Source organism: Pleurodeles waltl, chromosome 7, assembly GCF_031143425.1.
Source record: "Pleurodeles waltl isolate 20211129_DDA chromosome 7, aPleWal1.hap1.20221129, whole genome shotgun sequence".
Lineage (NCBI taxonomy): Eukaryota > Metazoa > Chordata > Amphibia > Caudata > Salamandridae > Pleurodeles > Pleurodeles waltl.
This window is the reverse complement of record NC_090446.1, coordinates 1,335,957,755-1,335,980,465: the sequence shown is the minus strand read 5'-3', so window position 1 is coordinate 1,335,980,465 and position 22,711 is coordinate 1,335,957,755. Positions and strand designations below refer to the sequence as shown.

At 41.7% G+C, this 22,711-nt stretch overlaps 1 protein-coding gene across 2 annotated transcripts in view; it reads left to right on the top strand.

Annotated features, from left to right (window-relative positions):
* LOC138246262 (BAR/IMD domain-containing adapter protein 2-like) overlaps positions 1-22,711 on the top strand; it is a 284,522-nt gene that overhangs the window by 25,890 nt on the left and 235,921 nt on the right. Inside the window, exons 2-3 of one of the 2 annotated variants that reach the window (XM_069200687.1) lie at positions 7,260-7,335; positions 11,558-11,644. In XM_069200687.1, the coding sequence (XP_069056788.1) occupies positions 7,260-7,335; positions 11,558-11,644 (163 nt within the window). The remainder of the gene's footprint in view (positions 1-7,259; positions 7,336-11,557; positions 11,645-22,711) is intronic. The other variant, XM_069200688.1, reaches the window with a different exon arrangement.

The window sequence follows — 22,711 nt, the reverse complement described above, 5'->3', positions numbered from 1 at the left end:
CTTTGATGAAGTTGTCACCGAAGAATTTCCCGTCGGCCTGAATGCCGGGGTCCCGAGTGGCCAAGTTAGCCAACTTGGGATCCATTTTGAGCAAAAGGCCCTTGCGTCTTTCGTGAATAATAGCAGAGTTCCCATTGCCCAAAAGACAAAAGGCTCTCTGAATCCAAAGGGAAAGATCCAAGGGATCAATAGTCGAGTCCTCTAACCTGGCTGATTCAGCTAGATCAAAAATTCTTGCCAGAGGACCTACCACGTCCAGGAGCTTGTCCTGACACGTGGTCCAGGCCTTGTCCACTCCTTTACGAGGATCCTTACCAAATTTGGTAAAGAAAGTGATGAGTGAGTCATCAATGGTTGGAGTTGCAGTAATATTGGAATTTAACGACGGTCTGGGGCATTCGGATTTGAATTTGGATCTTGTCTGTTTATCTAAAGGAAGACGTAAACGGGAAGCGATGTAATCACCTACATGGTCCAACGGGAGCCATTCTGTTGAGTTAGGATGGTGTATGAGAGATGGATCAAACATGGGAACACCCTCTGAGTCGACCACGCTGGAAGAGGGGCCACCTGCCGAAATTTTGATGCGTTTGGGGGAAGGAGAGGATGGGGAAAATGTATCATCAGGATTATCGGACTGAGATAAATCGTCCATGTCCTCATCGTCCGTGTCCAAAATTTTGGAAATCACAATCTTTTTAGGCGCAGTGATATGTTTTGATTTTGATTTGCATTTCGATTGCGATGCCGTATTTTTTGCAGAATTCCTCTCCTTAGTAGGAGGCCTGGGAGCAATCAAGTCCTCAGTCTGGTGTGAGGCAAGCTCACTTCCTGTCTGTGTGCCTTTACCTGGTTTGAAAGAGGATAGTTTTTGTTTTCTGCTTTCCCCCGCAGAATGGGCCATAGATTTGGACACCATGGACATGACAGAATTTTCTATATTTTTGGACATTTTGTCCATAGATGCTTTCATAGCATGTTTCACAGAGGACTGGATAAACTTATTCAGATCCTGTCTAAAGGATCCCTCATCCTCCTCAGAGGCAGACCTTGAGGGAGAACTCCCCAGTTCCATGATAATAAAGGAGTTAGTGTGGGCAAAACACTAGAAAAAACGAGCCCAAAAAGTGTGCTGTAGCCAGAAAACCAAAGAGAGGATAGTTAAGGGTTAATAGGAGCAACACGCTCCTTGTGCTGGTAAATGGCTCCTCCCCGGGGCGGGGACCCAAAGAAACAAATGAGGAGCGAAGAGGCGCTGGGGAAAGGCAGCAATACGAACGCTGTCCCCTGCACACAGCCGGAGACGCGCGAAGCCGTTTGAGGAAGGCTGCCGCGGACGGGAGGACCAGTAAGGAATTCCCTGTGCTACGCGCGTAGAACTAAAACACGCGCTGACTGAACAGAGAACGAACTGCGCGATCGAACGCTCGGCGGAGCGCGCGCTACCACGACGGTTGTTGCCGGAGGGGAGGGGGGGGAGGGGGAAAGGGGAAAAAAAACGGGATAAAACAGCCGCGAAGCGGTAGAAACTGTAAACAAATTACTCCCCCAACTTAGTAACAATAAAATTACACTAAAATGATAAATAACAACAAATACAACATCTGAAAACCATTAAGTACGTAGAAGACCAAAAGAGAGTACTTATCTTGACTGCGAACAGCAAGAAAAGAGGGCTGCTTGCAGTCAAGGGTGCTCTCTATGGTTTATGGCCTATTCCTATTGGTCCAGTTCTAGTTATTGTTTTGCTCCCATTGGTTAGACAATAGCTAACCCTCTTGGGAGTTGTAGTTTCTTGACTGCTGCTGTTTAAATTAAAGTAAGAAAAGAACGCATAATAGAGCCTCCGGTCTTGTCATAAAATTGAGGGAGTCTAATATGTGTCTACCTAAAACGTACCCCATCATCCTAACCGGCCAAGTAATCAGTTCACGGTTTGCCACTTCAAGTCAGGCATACTTGTTTTTCAAGAGTTTTGCATCAGCAACATTTAAAAGAATCAGGCGTAATCAATCTCCAGTTTCGTTGTGGGACAGCATAAATTACATTTTTTCTAAAATCATCTCTGCGCACGGAAACAGAGGAAATGAAAGTTTTCCACAAAGCCTGGTGTGTGGTACTCTGTGTGGCTGTTTTGTACAGATTAACGGCTGTCTGACAGAGGAGACCTGACGGACTGTAGTTAGTATACAGAATCATTGGGATTAGAGACAGTGAGGCATCCTAAAATACTCTTTCCGTTCTGCACCTTTTTTGTTGTTATTAATTCATTGTTGTATTCCCCTTCTTCAGAATGCCCCCTCCATTTGATTACCTGCTTTGAGTTTATTTGCGAGAAAATTCTACACCACTTTTAACCTCTATAAAAGTTTTCGGGAATGCTCCAAAAGGGGTGCTAGATCACTGGGAAATTTACTAGCTGATGTAACTAGTCCTCTAAATGTCTATACCCTCACACATAAAGCCTTCTCCCCAGGCACAGATAGATCCCACAATTTGGGACTTATGCACTAGTGGCCAGATTTACAAAAGGATTGTGTTGCCCTTGCGACACAAGGGCAAGGCAAGCAGTAAGTGAGAATTACTATGCCACGCAGAGCCACCTTGCGTGGCACAGTAAATCAGGAATAGCACAACACAGGATGCAGCCTTGTGTTACTCTGCACTGGGAAGGTGTTATTTGGGTGCACCATGGGTGTCCCCCTGCATCCACTCATGGATTTTGGCACATTCCCATCGTTCCTACCAGTAATAAACCTGGGAAAGTGTCAAAAAGGCACACCTTCCCAGGGGAGGCGCAATAAGGAGAAATAACTTTATTTCTCCTTGTTTATTTCTTTTTCTTCATGTGCTGCATTCTGCAGCACACAAAGAAAGAGGAAAAAGCCTCAGAGGATTGTTTTGTGCAAGAAAATGTCCCTTCCTGCACAAAAACAATCCTGCATGTAACACAGGCACCTTTGCACCATGGTGCAAGGGTACCTGCATTGGTGCAAACCTGCACTGCGTGTGCCAGAACAGGGAGAGAGAGATCAGGAATGTACCACATCTTAGTAGATATAGAGGATTCCTGCTCTCTCTATGTGATGCTGTGCAGCACTATGTCATACCTCCGTAAATCTGTCCCTTGCTGTATATATGCACTCAGTCAACAGTCCTGAAGAACTCCACTTGTATTAGCAATTGAACAAAATAGCCATAAGGCCACCATTGTGCCTGGAACCTCCTTTATTAGGTCGAGCATAGCAGCACGCATACGCTGCTCTTCTCAACATGTTGTAATCTATTCTGTGGGCTTTAACCACGCCCATCTCATGCCCATTAATTTCATTTGTTCCTGGGGCTGCGTTTCAAAAATCCCTTAATGTTGTTGGTAAGTGCTTTATGTTTGTCCCGCCTTGAGGCTGTTTTATTACCTCCTTGGAGACTGACCCTTTTATTGCATGATTGGGTATCTACCTTAGTTTTCTAAAACTAGTTTTTCTTTTGCCTCGCCACTTCTCTCATGGTTGTATGTTGTTTCTTCATCTTCTTTGGTTTCGGACATCTTGCTGTTTCTTTGCGATGTTTGCAGGGACTTTTTAATCTTTTATTTGCAGTTTTATGTGGAGCAAACTCACCACAAAGGTATTGGTGCAATTTATTTTTTATTTTTGCAGTTTTATAGAGCCCAAACTTGATACAAAGGTATTACAGTGCTTTACACGAGCACTGGTTACATTACACAAGAACACATTCATTTTTGGTAGCAAGGGCAGATTAAGGGGGTTATTACAACTTTGGAGGAGGTGTTAATCCATCCCAAATGTGACGGATATACCACCATCCGTATTACGAGTTCCATAGGATATAATGGACTCGTAATATGGCTGGTGGTATATCCGTCACTTTACCGTCACTTTTGGGATGGATTAACACCTCCTCCAAAGTTGTAATAACCCCCTAAGTGATTTGCGCAGAATCACAGGATGTTGAGCTGGTGCCGAGTCTCGAACCATGTTCTTCAGCTCCTAAGTCAGCAGCTTTGACCCTTACACTACATTCTCTCCCCTAGGATCCTTTGTTTGGTGCGTGTGGGGAAGTCTGGGAATAACTCATTTTTTTTATATAGCGCTTTGTAATACAGGTTCTACCATTTCATAGCACTGTGAAGCAGGTGCCATTCTTAACAAAATCGCAAGGTCAGGATTATAATTTTTTATGCAGTTTTATGTAGTGCGAACTTGACACGCAGGTATTAAAGAGCTTTATTTATTAAAACTTTTTGCAGTTTTATATAGCGCAAACATGATACAAAGGTATCACAGTGCTTTACATGAGCATCAGTTACATTACAGAAGAACATATTCATTTTTGGTAGCAAGGGGAGATTTAGGGGCCGATTATGATTTTTCCAGTCCCAACGCAGGACCGCCAAACTTGGGGGGAGGATGCCACAGCTATGGCTGGGGGTCCACCCCATTACAAGATTTCTGCTGGTCTAACCTAGCTGACCAGCAGAAATTTTGAAATAGAGCATTCCCGTCGATCAGACTAGCAGGAACAGTGCTATGAGACAGCACTCAGCTCCCTTATAGGAGCCGAGTGCTATCTCGTAGCACAGAGGGGGCCGTCCAGCATCTCTGGAATGCATACTGTCTTCAAAGCAAACAGACAGTGCGCATTCCAATGGTGTTGGCCTGCAGCTCTTGTTCTCCGCCAGGCTTTTTATGGTGGGGAAACTGCCATGAAAAGGCTGGCAGAGAACAAGGTTGTAATTAGCAGGGCAGCGCTGAGTTCAACGCTGCCCTGGCTGATTACAACCATGATTCCCGTCAGCCTGTCAGGATCATGAATCCTGGTGGAGATGATGGCCTGTTGGTTGGTCCGCCCACCAAACTCGTAATGTGGAGGTCGGACTGCCACAGCTGAACTGTGGAAGTCTGACGGCCACCGCAAGTCTGGCGGTGTTGTGATCTGCAGACTCGTAACCAGACCCTAAATGATTTCCCAGATTCACAGGATGTTGAGCCGAGACTCGAATCGTGTTCCCCAGCTCCAAAGTCAGTAGCTCTGGCCCTTATGCCACATCCTCTCCCATAGGGTTCTTTGTCTGGCACATGTTGGGGCAGTCTCAGAAAAACTATTTTTTTTACATAGCACTTGGTAATACAGTTTCTGCCATTTAATAGCACTGCAAAGTGGGTGCCATTCTTAACAAAATCGCTAGAATTCATTTGCATCGACCATGCATAGATAAAGAAGTGAAAAGGCTATGTCAGGATTGTAATCTGTGACATTCTCGTTCTGTCAAGACCTCTGCAGTGGGTGCATTAACCAACTGACTTCAGTAGAGCTTAACACTAGGCGATAGCTAGTGCTCTTGATAACCTCTGGAGGATCACCAACCAAGCACATAGGTTAGTTCTAGGCAAGAAGATGGTGAAAGGTGTTGTCTCCAAAATGGTGGAAAAGGAGTTGTGACGCCAGACCCAAGCACTTCACTGCCTCAAGCTTGAGAGCAAGAAACATCGAGCCTTTGGATGTAAATTGGGCTTCTTCAAATAGAGTTCAGTTAGCATGAACTCGATACAAAGGTATTACAGCGCTTTACATGAGCACCGGTAACATTATACATTCATTTTTGGTAGCCAGGGGAGATTAAGTGATTTGCCCAGAATCACAGGATGTTAAGATGGTGCTGAGACTCATACGGTGTTCCCCAGCTCCAAAGTCGGCAGCTCTGGCCCTTATGCCATATCCTCTACCCTTGGGTTCTTTGTCTGGTGCGTGTTGGAGCAGTCTGGGAATAACTTGTTTTTTAACATAGTGCTTGGTAATACAGGTTCTTCCATTTCATAATGCTGCAAATCAGGTGCCATTGTTAACAAAATCGCTATAATTCATTTGCAGTTAAGCTGCCTCTTTTGTTATTTTATTTGTTTACAGTCAGTGTTTTGAAAAGTTAGGCTGGTACTGCCAAAGTAGAGGAATAATTCCTTTAAAAGTTTAACACACAGAAATCTATGGCTGCTCCCTTTCCTTTGCCCCTAACTCTTTTGACCCTCTTATTGCCCTGGTTAAATGTCACAAAGGGGTCTCTTTGTGGCTTGTTTGGTGTTATAAAAGTTTAGGTAAACACACTAGAAAGGGTTGCATCTCTAGGGTATCACAGCCAGTCTGTAGGAATGAGGCAAAAACACTCCCAAGATGGCAGCCTTGTTGTGTCCTTTCTCCTTCAGTGACAGGCCTTGGAGGGTTGTTGTGGCTCCTGGCATACATCCGCTATGCTCCAAACTAAAACACATCTGTAAAAGACATTGTCATTTACAATGCCAATAGGTTTAACTCTCACAAATGCTAGACCTATTGCATTGCAAATGCTTGTTATTCCTTGTCATTATCAACATATGAAGCCTGTTTTTTTAAACCTCACCCCTCCACTTCCAGGTGTAACTTCCTCCTGAACAAAAGCACTTTCTGTAGATACAAAGCAACAAATAGTGGGAGGCAAAGCCACTAGAGGGTGGGAGCGAAGGACTAGGATGAGAATAGTTGGGTTTTGGTCTGGAAATATTAACAGTAAGTAGCCACAAAGGGGAAATGATATGCACCACATTTCAGGGTGGGAATTTCACGTGATCTAAACTAACATGGCAGAATCAGGTACATACCAAGCATGCATCAGTTGGTACGGGAGACAGAGCCGACGTACTCTCTTTTCTACTGATTACCTTTGTGCTTGACAGTGGACACATTTATATATCAATCTCCAATCTAAGTAAAGCGCTTAATTTTGGATGTAAATTGTTCCTTTTTTTAACTCACTTTTTTTATAAGATCATGTATGTGAGATAAAAAACAGACAGCACAATTTACTCAATATCACACAATTTACTCTAGTTTGGAAAGCACAGTCAGAATTTAGATCAGCGTGTTCCCAGTAGAACAAGCAATCTACTTGGCCACACCTCCTGTAGGAAAAAACAGGCCTCGAAGTGTTCTTCTAGCTGGGAATTTCTGCCTCGATAGGTCGTCAAATATGGTACTGTGACCACTAATGTGAAGGAGGTGATGGATGCAGGCTGGTGTATTCTTTCTTAAAAAACAGCAAATCCGTAAGCTGCTGGAGTGAGTATGTATTTTGGTTGAACTGAACTCTTAATGTGCATCGTCATGAATTTCCAGATTTGACTAACATCCTAAATCATAGGTCTTAAAGTTAATCTTTTCTGTCCCTTCTTATCCACCCTCCTCCACACCCGCTGCCCCTGCTACAGGTCATCCTAGACCAGTTCAACCCAAGCCTGCGGAATTTTGTCACCATGGGGAAGCACTACCAGAAAGCCCTCTCAGGTAATCTATGCTTGTTTCTCTTAGAAAATGATGTGAGCTCTGTGCCATCTTAAGGATTTGGGTCCAATCCAAGGGCAAGACATATTTTGGGCTTCTTTCCTGTTCAGAAGAACTTCTTTATTAATTACCCATTTTCAACTACCTCAAGCCCTCGGGACACCAAACAAAACTGGCGCATATGTTACTCATTATGTAGGAAACGCTTGAGAAGGGTTACTTTGTGGATTTTTAGTGGACTTGTGTATAATATTAAAATAAGGTATAAAATAAGGCGTATGCCCATAGCTCTTGAAATTGTAGCTTTAACTGCTGGATATGTGTGATCTCAACCAAATCACCCATCAGTACTAGCGTCCACACTGAAACAGGGAAAATCAAAGCACTGCTCCAAGGATTTTTACCATTGCGTTGACGGAAATCTGATAATTTGTCCTTAATTATTTTTCTCTGCCTTGTACCTCCTCTGATTTATCTATATAGACATTACTTTGGCTAGACAGTGATCTCTGGCTTGCGAAGAGGACTGAGAGGGGTAATGACAAAATGAGAAAAAGTTGAAGAGGTAGAGAAAGAAAGGTAGCAAGAAAGGATTTAGGTAATGAGAGAGGTGCGGTAGATGGGACGGAGGCAGAAAAGTGGAAGCGGAGAAGTAAGGTAGCGAAAGAAAAGTGAGGTAAATTGAGAGCTTATTTAGTGAGAAAGAGCTGCGAGGTTAAGAGAGAAATGACAGACAGAGAAATGAGGTGGAAAGAGAGAGGTAAAAAACAGAGTGGAAAGAGAGAGGTAAGAAAGAGAGAGCAAGAGGGATGGAGGAAGAAGTGATGTGTAAAGTGATAAAGGAAGATGAGGTTGAGAGAGAGATGAATTAGAGAACAGAGAGATATACGGGTGATGTGGAAACAGACCAGTGTGGTCCAGAGAGAGGGGCCATGTACAGAGAGTTGAAATAGAGAGAGGTGGTACAGAAATATAAAGATGTAGAGTTTAGAAACAAGAGTGGTAGAATGTGAGATAAAGTCACGTGAGACAGACAGAGTGGTGGGATAGAAAGAGGTATTTTTGAACAAAGTCATATAAATGGTGTGCACCCTGAATATTGAAAACAGAATATTGATTACACAGACTATTTAGGAGAAAATATCAAAAACTAAATATTGACAGGTAAGTAAGTATAGATTTTCTTACATAACTGCACATATATGCACCTTGGACATATGTATTTCTTCAAGGTATGTAGATGTATGGTTTGGAATAGTAAACACATACTTCCTGACACGCACTTACCTTTCAATATTTTGTCCTCCAATGTTCTGTCCACAAAATTCTTGTAGGTCGATAATCTGGGGATCGATAATCAGTAGTACAACCATAGTAACAGGGATGGGGTAGAGAGAGGGAGAAACAACCTGAAGTATCCTACACGCATTGATAGATCCTAATGAAAGGTCTTTATCATATGTGGAGTGAAGCTGAACCCGTAATCAGGACATCACTTTATGTTGTAAGGTATACCCTCACACACCCTGTTGGAGTCATGCTTCATCATCAGGTCTCATCCTGGTCCCTAAAAACTAGGATGGGCTCGACCATGTTCCAGGAAGCACTTTGGATATTTTTTCTGCCAGGGACCTACAATAAAAATACTTCTATACACCAAAGGTATCCCTTTCATTATCAGTCTTTCTGGTATGGTTAAAAATCATCTAGGGGGTATCTATGGAGATAATGATCCTACACCCTATCTATACTAGTCAACATGTTTCAGCCCCATATCTAGTAGGCCAATGGGTCCAGGGCTTCCATCAGGACTCCAAACAAAGTATTATGCTCCAGAAAAGTATTCCTATTTTTCTATCAAATCCAACCTATTAAGTCAGGACAAGGCAAACAACATGCAACATATACAGCATCCTTTTTTGGGGTTCCTGTAGAGAGAGAGAGAGCACAGATAGATAATGAGTAGATACATAAAGATGTAAATATAAGTAAAGAGAGGTAAAGTGAGAGGGGTGCGGTAGAAGAGGTGAGGTGAAGTAAGAAGGCAGGCATAAGATAGAAATATATGAAAGGCAGGAGAGAATTAAAGAGAAGTAGAAAGGGGTGTCAGAGATAGCCAGAGAGACACATTTAGAGAAGTGAAGCACAGACAAGGGCAGGGAGTTGGTAATGAGGCAGAAGTAGACAGAAGGAGGAAAAGAGGTTGAGGTAGAGAAAGAGACAGAGAGGAGAGAAATGCAAACCACAGAGAGAAAAAGAGAAATAGATAAAGTCCTCAGACTATTGTGGTCACTTTATTAGAGGGGCCTCGGGCAATTGTTTGTGCATTAAAATCGCCCTGTTTGAGCTCACTCTTCAGTGTTATTGTGCAGCAGAAATGGAGAGACTCTGGTTAAAACCAGCTATTTCTCAGGTGAGGACTCTAAAGAACTCCAAGCATCTTCTAGTTTTGGTACCAGGAATGCTTCTGACTACAGTTTCTCATGAAATTGTCTGCTTAATGCAACCCTGCCCAGGATCCTAAAAGTGATCCAAACAAAAGCACTTAACTGTAACAAGAACATAAAACCCAACCCCTTCCAAGGGAAGAGCTACCCTGTCAGGCACAGGTGGCAACTTCCTATGGCAGAAAAAATTATTGCACCAGCTGTGCATTTAGCAGCAATGAAGAATAGCATCGCAGCCACGAATATGATCCAAATGCTCTCCTTGCCATAAAAGAATACGAACCCTAATCTTAGTGTCATACAAAAGGGACCACTGTATCTAATCCTCGTCTTTGCAATAACTTAAACTCTAACACTGTCCCAAAGAAGAATCTCAAAGAATATTAACCTTAATAATTCTGTTAGCAAGAACTAGGAACAATATCCATGTCCCAGAAAACCTACCAGAAATATTCATTCTCAATGTACCTTCAACAAGAGCATACATTATAATTGGTGCATAACATGCGCACTAACGACAACTGTGATTCAAACAAGAACTCCACCCTACCAAGTGCCCAATAATACAGTTAACTCTGACACTGTTCTCTACCCCTCACAACAATACAAAGTATGGTCTGAATAAGGATACATAACTTTAACAAATGACCCATTAGAGAGCTGTTCATAAGAGGAACACGAATAACATGAAGAGGAACTCTCGCCATCAATATACCCAACTCCAGTGTTTTGTGCCTTCAGTCACCACCAAGGTCATAACCTGAGGAAAATCAGACACAAATAATATATGCACAGATTATTCCCCAAATTAAGACAAACATGTAATAACCGAATACAAAAAACAACCAATCCCTCATGTAAATGTAATTTGTACAAGGTTTTTGCACTTGGTATACCTTCCACCTCAGAATGAGACCTTAAGCTGTCAAACATGGGCCATCTAATTTCATGTCACTCCTATCCCACGTTTGAAGTCCTGAATTTCCCTTCACAAAGCTCTGTATTCTAGTAATTAATGCCTGTTTGTTTGCATTATGATGATTAATAGAATTCCATAACTACATTGGTTTCTTAAAAAATAAAGGCCAGCACTGTGGAAATGGTGCAATCTTAACATAAACTTTCTTGGTCACCATAAGGCATTTCAATGACAAGGCAAACTGAAACAAATGTGCATGGTTCTATAGTTTGGAGAAGCAAGCTTCTAGGCATAGTGGACCAATTTTTAGATTGTGTTGATGGATTCAGTGGGCTTACCAAACGGCTCTATGTCCAAGTCAAGACTAGCCAAATCCCTCCTCAGTGTTGTAGGCTTGGTTCACTTCATTTGAACCAGTTGAACAGCAGTCTGCAATGCAGTAGTTAATTAATAACAAATCCTGGACTCAGGATGGTGTCCTGATGATTTGAAGGCATCTGGTAACTTTAGGATTCTTATTTAGTGTTAGAGAGCTGATATAAACATTGCAGATTCCAAAACTCCAGGACTCTTTGACAAAGTTGCTCTGCTCAAGCTTAAAAACACAAACCGGATGAACAGAAAAGAATTGTGGGTAAATACTGATAGAGGTTTTTGAAGTCAAGGAAGGAGAATAAAAGTATACAGAGGGTCTGTTCCATGTTTCATTAGACATTGTTTTCTCTGATCAGCTAAGATCTCATTGCTAATGACAGTCAAACATCAAGGTGCTTCTTGAAACGAAGCTCGGTTGAGATGCATGTTTTGAGATGTTACTTGGAAGCAGTTCCAACCTAACCAACAAGATTTTCTCTCCTAGGAGTCACAGTGGCAGCGAAAGGTTACTTTGATGCCCTTGTAAAACTTGGAGAGTTGGCCAGCGACAGTCAAGGGTCGAAGGAGCTTGGTGAGTTGTAATCTCCTGGATCTTCCTGGGTACATAATGTTCATGCATGGGCTGTAAACATGCTTTGTTGTTTTTCTGCAAAAGGACTCAGTGTTGATATAGGGCAGTGAAGATTTTGACATTTTTTGGAGTACATCACTGACTCCAGACTTGATAACCTCGTAGCAACTCCAAGTTGAGGATCAGATAACTGCTTGAATTGTTTCAAAGCAGTTGAAATAAGGACTGTGGCTGTATTCACAAACTGCATATGAAGTATTTTAATAGCATTATGTTACTTCTCACATCCTACAAAATGCTATTCACTAACCTACATAGGGAGGTCTCCACACTGCCTCTCTTATCTCCTATCTTATGTGTGGCTATCTCTAACCTGACTGCACAGATCTCTGCATACGTACATTACTACATTTTAGTGGTAAATTTGACAGGGACAGGGTAGTGACTAAAACATAGGGAATACTTGCTATAAAATGGGAAAGGTTTAGGAAGGACTCAAGAAGGGATTACGGGGGACTAAGCAAGTGTTTAGGAAGGGACATACACCCACCCACAAAAAAGTAAGCCAATATTTACTAACTGCACTTCTGAAGTTACTACAGTCAAAAAAGAACCAGAACAGTGGTAAATGTGCTCCTGCTCAAACCTGGAGTACTTCCAGCAACTCACATTGCCAACCACCGGTACTGCACCACACTTTCATAGAAAATAATGGAGGCAGGGTTTTCAAATCTTCAAAAAGGGCTTCACCAGGAATAATGTTAAAATTAATTATTTATTTTCAATGTTTAAAATATACATAAATGTAATTTAATGGTAAACAAAATTACCTATATAAATAAAAGGTTAATAACATTTTATTTTAAATTATGTAATTGCCCTTTTTAATGTAAAATAGCTATTTGTAATGATTAATTTCAATGAATTCTATACACAGGTTTTAGTATTTTTAATGCATAATAAATAAATATAAACATACTTTAGATGAGTTTTTTTTATAAAACTTTAAAAAATCATTTTAATTGGATTTAATTTAATATATTTCAATTGATTAAGTATTTAATTAAGTATTATATTAAGAAATAAGGAAATAGAGCTGTAGCCTTTTTGGTTGCTTTATGTTCAAACTAAATATAACATATTCATTTACATTAATATTTAACATAAAATTATTTTACTAATTTCTATTTAAAGTTCAACAACTTATTATAATTTCCTTATATGTTACCATAGTGAGATATCTGCCCTGAAGGCAAAGATCTCCACCTACGTGTGAAAAGTTACCACTAGTAACTTGACATTTGTAAATGTGGCCCCAACCTCTGGTTTCAGGGGTCCGTGTAAGTCTATACTTTGTAGTGAATTTACACTTGGAAATGATCAGTAGTGAAAAGTAGTACATTTACTATAAAACATAACAGTAAATTCACATTTGTAGATTTACTCACATGAAAATGTACCTTTGTGAACAGGTCCCTGTATGTCAAAATGCACCCAAGGAATTTGTATGTTACATTTACATCTCATATATTTAAAAACCCTCAGTTATTTACTATCAGAAAGTTACTTTGCATTTTCTTCACTAAGAAATAATAAAATGGAAGATTTGGGGAGAATTGCGCCTTCACAACATAAAAGTGCACTCAAATTTTCAGTGAACATTATATACTATTTTTTCTGTACAAAGACATTAGGTCATATTTGTCTAGTCAGCATTTTCATGAATTGAAGACTTCACAGGATATTGTTTGATTGGCAAAGGACAGGTACATGCTCTCACTGTTGTGATTAGTTTCTGTGTTTTCGACTCTTTGTGTGGCTTTTTATGCAAGGTCTTCATCAAAATGGATGTCTTGCGTGGAGGTAGTCGATAAATGCTGCTTTGTTCTTTTGACTGGGAGCAAGGTTAATGTGTTGGAGGGTCAGAAATATTTCCTGTATATTCTTGGAAGAATCGACCAAGCTGCAGAAATTACAAAACTTGTTTTACCACTTTAAAATGTTCAATACGTTTTTAGATTTCCATTTCTATTAGTAAATTGACATCTAATATACTAAGGTCATTATATAGGCTATCTGTAATTGATCTAGAGTACTAAAATGTCTATTTTTGGTGGACCACAATATGATGTAGTGGAATTAATAAATCTAAAAAGATGACTTGGAGAATATTTCAGAGTCTATGAAAATGGCCCAACCTTGAATCACTGACTGTGAGAAAGGTCTGCATATATCGCATGGTTTAAATGTGTAACGTTGTGGAATTTAAAATTATGTGCTCCCATATCTTCTAAGTGTAGCTCTATGTTTCCCGCAATTCCATTTGTCCCTTTGAATCTCTCCTTCTCTTTCCAGCTTTTTGTTAAGTGCTACTCATTTCCCTTAATCAAAAAAATGTGGTAAAAACTCACAAATAACAAGCAAACTCATAGATATTAGTTAATCAAAGACTGAGATTGAGAACTGTTGTGTCATTAGAATAATATTCATTTTGATGTCACATAAATTGTGGGCAAAATAATTAGGAGTAGCAAATCACAATCATTTTTGATTAAATATCACTTGTGAAAACAATACAATGCATAAGTCAAAAATGTAAAAAGTGGGATTGCAATGTGATAAAAAAATTCTGAGGAAAAAATAAGTGTAGTCTTAAATTATAAATACGAAATCAAATGAAAAATTTGATAAACTGTGGATTTCGATCAAATATTGATTTTAGGGTAAAATATAGCTTTAAATCTATATTTAAAGTTAACCAAATGTGATACTGTTTGCAAATATTTGCATTTATGTACTTGTTTCTGGTGTAAATGCTAACCTCCCTAAAATCAAAACCAGAAATTGCCTGTATGAATTCTTCTAGGAAGAAAAAAAGAGTCCCTATCTAAATGGTCACTATATGTATGTTATCATGTCATATTAAATGTCTTCTTATATGTGTGGCATAAGGGAGCTTAGAAAGACATGTAAAGGCCTTTTTTCCTGCACACACAAATCCTTGCACTACAATTAGTTTTATTCCCTTAATTAAGTTTACAAAGCACAAATTAAACCATATACATTACCTGATCTCATTATGTTTTTTTATCCCAGACAAGCTAGAAATCACATACATAACGCATACCAAAGTAATTAATTCACAATTTCCCTAACTATTTACAGTCAAATTGATTGGGTTGGAATGCTTTTATTGACACATCCTGCCTTGATTTTGTGGTGAAGCTCATGCACAAAAGACTGTAAACTGGCTGTGTGGTATGGAGGTGCTCTTGGGGAATTGGTTTGTTTTACTTGCATTGGGGTTTTTCCCCATTTGTTTTTGACCTCAGCAATGAGATGTATGGTCTTTATTGTGCTTCGGGATACATAAAAACTTAAGACTGACCACTGCTGTTTGTTGGTGTGAGTAGTTCATAGTGTACAAGACAAAAAGTGAGTTATGCTCGGATGACCTATATTTTGGTTTCAATTCTCAATGTATGTTGGGCAATACTGGACTCAAGGTGAAACAACCTAGGAATTGATACACATGAGCATCATACGAGTATGAGTGCCACCTGCTTGATCGAGAAAGCAGTTGTCATCCTCTTGTTCTGATATGTCCACAAGACACTTCTGCTGGGTCTCTAGCACCAGGGGCATGGAGAAAGGGGCACTTTATGTGCCAAGCACTCCTGTAGAAGAGGGTGGTAAAGTAAATGATGACTAGTATGAAATCAGGGACAGCAACTACCATCCAATGGTTGTGTCACTCCTTTATTTGCTTTTATTTCTCTCTGTGATATTCCAAAAATATTTATTTTACTCTCATCATAAAGTTTGTCTTTTTCCTATGATTTAGTACAGGTTTAAGTCTGCACTACAACACTCTCTGTTAGCACTCTGGAGCTTCTATCCAGTGGTGCAATGGTACATGATTGGACACAAAATGCGTTTTGCTGTTGTCAGGGTGAACAGTTATGCAGTGTCGCTTTTGGGTCAAAGAGCAAGTGAAAGCTCAGTAACCCATAAGACTTTGGTGAGATGACACCAATGATTCAGTTTAATATAGTTCCTGAGAACTTGGGAGAGAGGAGGTAGTTAGAACGCATTAGGGTGTTAATGCTTCCGCCCTGTAAATCAGTCAACCATGTTCTTGATTTGCGAGAGAAAGGGAAGAGGAAGGATCCACCCCTGCCTCTTTTTCTTGTTCTTCAAATTCAAATTCCATAGCCTCTTTCTTCGCCTTTGTTCTCCATGGTCTGTAGTGCCTTGCCACATCCTTTACTACTCATTCACAACCTGTCCATATCCACTCCCGTTGCAGTTTGTGTTCTAAAGTCAACGCATTTGCCTTTCTCATGTGAGTTTACCGGGAGAGGGAGGACGGCCACATTCCTCTCGTGAAGGTTGGCTGGTTGGAGGCAATCGTGCTCACACTGGATATCCAGAACAGTGACAAAAGGGGAAGGGAGTAAAAGGTCTACAAAGTTAATGCAGAGGAGTGTGGGTGGGAGTCGATTCATACCTACCTCAAATGCTCCTAGTAAGATATAGCAGGATAAACTGTGGACGTTGTCGCTCCCTGTGGAAAAAAATATTGTGACGGGTATGAACTTACAAAAATAATATAAGATCCTGGCTCATTGTCTTACCCACCTCCCTATTATTCCAAATAAATGTATAGATAGCCCTGCCTGTCTACTGACCATGTGTCAACAGTGCTGTTTTTCCATGTTAAAATAAAGATGCTTGGGCTTTCAGTCCAAATTATAGGAAAAGGAAAAGTACAGTTCTAAGCATATTTAGTCCTGTTGGGCAGTTTTATGACATGGGTTAACTCTGACAGCTATAAAAACAAGCATTTACAATGCAACGGGTCTCGCGTTTGCTCATGTTGATCGCGTTGTAAACTCCTAACCCGACTTTTCACCTATCGGGCAAAAGTGCATTTGTGTACACAACCCGAAAAAGTGAAATTAACTATGTATAACGCTCGACTTCTGCCAAGCGAGATCGCGCTCGTAAATTAGAGAAAAAGAAGTCCACGAGCCCGATGGAAAACAGCGAGCCTCGCATGTTTTCTGTACTTGGTCGCTGCGCTTGAGGAGGGCTAGCCACCGGAAAAGGCATGACGTATGCTTGCCTTCGACTAATGAAAGCAAGCAGATTTTATTAGGCAAGCCCACGAACCAATAAAAAACACTGAGGTGAAGTTGACAGGGCTCCGAGCCCTTTTCTAAATACAAAAGCGTCTCGCTGCGATACGCATGCGCGAGCGCATGCAACGCAGGCTCGACCCTAAAAACCCACTACCACTAACAACAACCCACCCTTGTTGGCCTGAAGATCTTTAGTCCACAGGCACAACACAATACCTACAGGCCGCTGAATCCTCTGACTCAAAGGCCTTCTTTCAGCGGTGGCTCCTGCAAATGTCAAGGGGGGAGGGACAACGCGGATGGGGGGAACAAATGATAAAAAAAACACTTACTCTTCCCGCTGTCTCCTGCCGCCTCGGCTAAGACGGACGGCCAAACACACATGCGCACTTAGTGCACTCCATTTCTCCTCCCCCCTCCCATTGCCCAGCCCATTCGCTCCCTTCAGATGCTGGCTGAGCCAGCAGCAGAAAATTAAAATGACAATGAAGTATTGGAGGAGGTGGGATGGGGGGGGCGACGCTCGAACCGCCCCTGGCTTCTTTACATTTTAACTTAGCAATACCCTTGTTATCCAGCTTCCCTTAGGCACTGATGCCAAAACACAAAGAACACCCTCACCCCCTTTAGCAATGAAGAAAACTTTGTTTTCTTCCTGCTACAACTCTGGCGGTGCTTTATAAAACCAGCTCTTTTTTCAAGTGATGCTGCAGTCCATATACCATCCTAATTTACACATTTTTTGCAAAATCCATGCTTTCTCAACTCATTGCTTACTATACATTAATTGAGGGACCGACTATGGAGAAAAATTGATATAGGACGTGCTGTGTGTCCTGAGCTGCACACTGAGCTGTGACGCACCTCCTCCTGCCCATTGAGGGTGGAGCTACCATTAGTGCAACAGGTGTAGTGCACCGGGGCCCATACCCCTGAGGGGCCTATTGAACCCTGATGAGTGCTGTATTTTAATACCACAACAGCAATTAAAGAGGCCATTTTACTTGCTTTTACCAGGACATCCTTGCTACACTACTGCTGCTCACACACCCTGCTGCTCCACCCCGTGCTTGAAGACACCTTGCCCCTAGTAGGGCCCCCAAGTCTCTCTCCTAATGCACCCCAAGACCAAATTCTCCTTTGGGTGCCCTACTTTTGTAGATACTCAGTATCTGCTAGTGGATTCTGTCCCAACCCCACCAAAACCTCAAAACGAAAACGACCATTGCTAATGGTATGGGAGCGTCGCTGTACCCAGGGAGATTTAAGGAAGCCATATCCAATGGCATGGTCCGACTGGCCTATAGGGCAATTAAGCAATGCCCTACGTGCTGGTCTCCCTGATCAACGTGGGTGCCTGTTTTATAGTCTGCTGTGCCAGTTTTTAGTGCTGATTTCCCTGATATTAAAACAAACATTGTCTGCAACAAGCTCAAATTCACGCACTCGTGCAAAACACCTATACAGTGTGTATTTACAAGTAAAAAACTGCGCCCAAATAGCAAACCTAAACCACTTTTTTAAAGCTTTCGTAATTCACTAATGAGGGGACACTTTTAGCTTTTTTGTTATTTTTTTCTGTCCCTCTCCGATCCTGCCCTATGGAAACCTGTGTGCTTTACTAAGTGTCAAATTTCATGAAAGAGCACGTCTCCTCGCCCCCTCCCCCATTAGAAAAAATACCTGCCATTCCGGATACAGTCGTCTCAATTGGATTATTTTGAAGGATATTTCTAGACCTCATCTGAACTGTCTGACCTTATATTGTGCTAGTCTCATTCACGACTCCGTTGCGCGGTGACCCTCACTCGTGACCTTTTGGGTCAGACACAGTGGCATGAAATTGGGGCTGAATTAAGAGACCAATTTAGTCATTCAAGTTGTAAACTCCATTGTAGGACCGCATCTTTCTACAATATTGTACCTTATTTTCCATATAGGCGCCGCTGGAATGTGCTTCTTTATATATGTCTTGCTACAGGGAAAGTAAGAGAGCCTTCCCCACAGAGCTGCAGTGCCATGTTAGCAACAGAGTGTGCGCTATACAAAAGCTAAATAAGAGCAGCAATACACGTTCATTCATTACATGTTAGTAATAGCAGATATTTAGTAAACTTCCATCTAATCTTACAATCTATTAAAGGCACAGCATGGTTTTTGTACATATTGCAATGCATTTCAGCCCCTTTAAAATGACCGATCTGCACTAATCTGTGCATGAAAACAAGCTTTATTTATGACTGCAGTAATGAATGAAAAAGGATTTGTTTATTTTGTGTAGCGATCCCTCCACTCACAGGCATAGCACTCACTCCCACCCTCATTCATTCAGTTTTCTCTCTCTCTCTCTCTCTCTCTCTGTCTCTCTCTCTCTCTCTCTCACGACTCAGCATAGATGAGATGAGGCTGGGATCGAGACCAGATCTCTCAGTAAGTGGATATATAACTTCTATACTTTAGGGTTCTTTTGACAAGAGGTGACTACTTCATCACCTGGACAGGGGGATGGGCATTTAATACTTATAATCCCCCTTAATGTTCTGCTGTGCATAAGATGGACAGGTCACCACAGTTGACCAGAGCCACCCTCCTAGGCTGCTTGAAGCACGTGTGCACGGATCTCACTACAGGCCAGGGAGTCTCTACTCAGATCACCATGTGACCGAAGCTCACCCTTTAATTCTAGGCAGTTTGCTTGCATGTAGAACGTGGTGAGTCAAGGTCTCTGAATGAATGAATGAATGAATGAATGGATACTTCTAAAGTGCACTGTTACCTCAAAAAAGGTCTTTCAAATGTCACCTTGAGTGTTTCAGGGGCCACCAGGAAGAGACTGTTGCTGCCCACCCAATCGCATCTCTGTTCTCTCTTACTGTCTGGATACCTCTTGCTTTTGTCATTTCTGTATAGTCACAGTGTCTTGGAGAGCTCTGAAGTAGTCATATAGCAGTATATTAGCACTACATCAAAAACACCTAAACGATCAATCAATAGTTGAGAGTAGAGCAGCTCTGAGCTGACTTGAACTTGAGCAACAGCCCTCCTGGTTTGCTAGTGCCATTTGTTTAATGTTATGTCATGTCATTATTGACTGCATTAGCACACTTCATCAACATAGGTTTCTTGCTCATGAAATAATGACCAAATAACAACAAATTACACAGCACCTTATGCTCGAAATAAGAGTATCTTCAAGAACCTTTGAAAAGCAAGGTGGGCTGGTATTGCTTTTGCTATAAATGCTGGTTTGCTGCAATAATGGTTGCTTGTGCAGAAAAGGAGTCACCAGTGGCTGTTATACTCTGTACCCTGTGGGACGAAGAAGTGCAATGAAGATTACTTTGGGCCTCATTTTGAGTTTGGGGGATGGGAAAGCCTGTCTGCCAAACACCAGACAGGGTGGCTGCCACCGCAGTGGTGAACACCCTGCTGGACCTATTAGGTCTTTCCTGCTAGGCGGCAGCATTATCTTCGACTTGTAATCAAGCTAGCGGCAATGCTGTCACCTGCGGGGTGCACCAGCACCTTCGCAATGTCCACTGTCTGCACAGCATTGCAAGATTGCTGGGCCGGGGGACCCCTGCACCTGTTCTCCCCGAGCCGTCTCCGCCATGAAAAGACTGGTGGAGAACAAGGTTGTAATCCACAGGGCAGCGCTGCATGCAGCACTGCCCTGGCAAATTACAACCTCCACCAGCCGTCAACCCATCGGGATCACCGATCTCAGCTGAGATAGAAGAACCCTGGCGGTCTGACCACCAGGGTCTTTACGTGGCAGTCGGACTGCCACAGGAGTGGCACCCCTGACCGCAAGACTGGTGGTCTTAAGACCACAGCCTCATAATGATGACTTAAGTCTGGACAGAAGGGTGACGTTTGACTTCCTGTGACAGAAATGGAAGAGAAGTGCACAGAAGACCCAAAGGACAAGGGCAAGGGTTGTTAATTGTAGTTAGCAGCAATGTGGTAGCCAGGTGCAAAGTCTCAATGCTAGTGCAATACCATCACTAGATCTAAGTTGAACCACCTGACCTGCTGTAGTTAGTAGGCATTGCAAGCGGTGAAGGAGACTAGGACTAAGTATACCCTATTGTTATAGTCAACCAATTAAAGAATATTAGAGGTAGTAGCCTACATACAGTGAGAAATTCAAAATGCGGAACAATTTAAATCAACAAATTAAGGAAGAAGAACATGTTTTTAGTTTCTATTTGAAGGCTCTAAGTAAGCTTGACATCAGTGGTGTTTTTCAGCAGTTTTTGTGACACACACATGACTAAAGATGAGGGCCAAATTTCTTTACGTCGAGATTTCGCTAATACTGTGACCACCAGTATCTTTATCTTAGCAGCATATTTTTTTAATGTGTTACTTGTTGTCAGCTTACGATTCACCAATCGACAATTCTTTTCTTGTCACATCAATTACTGGACTGTTTTGAAGCAGCAGTTGTGTATCATCGATATAGTTTTAAACGTTTTTGCTAAAAGAGTGGATCTGCTTAGCTGGTTGCAACAGGTAATGACCCAGGAAAAGGGGCAAGCGTTCCAATTCTTATAGCACTCTGCATGGTCTGAAGAAATGAGAGGCAGAATGTCCTGAGAGACTCAGCTTGTTTTCTTCCACAAACCAGAGAGTTAACCCTTAAAAGCATACCTGAAAAAAGTGGAGGATGATATTACTGTCCACCGAGTTGAAATCTACCTAGAGGTCCAATTGGAAAGCTATCCCAACACTGTTCCTGTTGGTTCACAGAATTTCTGGAGTCAAAACCACCAGTAATTGTTCATGCCGTAGTGAAGAGGGATCCGGCGTGACGAGGGTGCAAGTTACTTTATTTTACTGTAGGCTGTTGTGAGCATCTGAAATGATGGTAGGGCCAGCACTTCTCTCATATTCCTTGAGTTATGTGATTCAAAGATAAGTATTGGGTAAGATCCTTAGCAACGACGTAATGCAAAATGATGAGCCCCCTGCAGAATGTGATAAGGGCCCCACGAGTTTCCAGTATCTCACAAATACTCATCTGCTTTGGCCTGAAAGGGGACCTCCTGAAGGGTTGGGGGTCCTGACCACAGGGTTGCAGGAGCCTGTGTTACACACCTAACCCTTGGTCCACTTAATCAGTGTAGCTCAAAGGAGAAGATATCTTGGAAATATATCATGAGCATTTTCAGTGGCCGATATGACAATACTTATCCTCAGCTTTGGAAAGGCTTCTGATACAACTGAAAAATGAAAGGCTTGCTTTATGAAAGGTCAAGGCATAAATTCCACAATGAAACACGTGTCAACCTTGACTGATTGAAAATAAATTGAAATTTTAAACCACTGAAATCTTGGGAATTCACCTTTAAATCATAAGAAGTGATGTACTTCCAAGATACTTTCTACCTTGAATGTTTTATATTGCTCTGTAACCGCTTTGCCGCTATTCCGTCTGTAAGATTCAAGGGATGTGAAAGGTTAGACATTTTAGGACTAATTCACCATATCAGTGGTGTCAACTTGTAGTTGTGTTAGCAGAAGAGATCCTGCTGTATTTGAATACAAGGAATATATAATGTTGTTCCCGAAATGTCATGATTGCTGGAAGAACTAAGGGTTTATACACGCCCAGAAGGCTTAAGTTTAAAAGCGAGCTGGAGCGTCCCATACTTACAAGTGAGAGTCAGTGATGTCTCACTATGTTCCACTGCAGATGCTGAGAAATGGTCATCCTTATTATGTATGCTGCTGCTAGGAGGCAGTGAGCACAGGGATCCATTCACTTTAAGGCTTACTTCAAATCATAGTGCACTAAACTGAGCAAGGTGTAGCACTCAAGTACCTCGAGTACAAATTAACAGCTTATCTTCAGGTGCACTTCCCCTGCAATCTCAGCACTTTCACCTTGTACTTTGTAAGCACCTTTACACTCCTT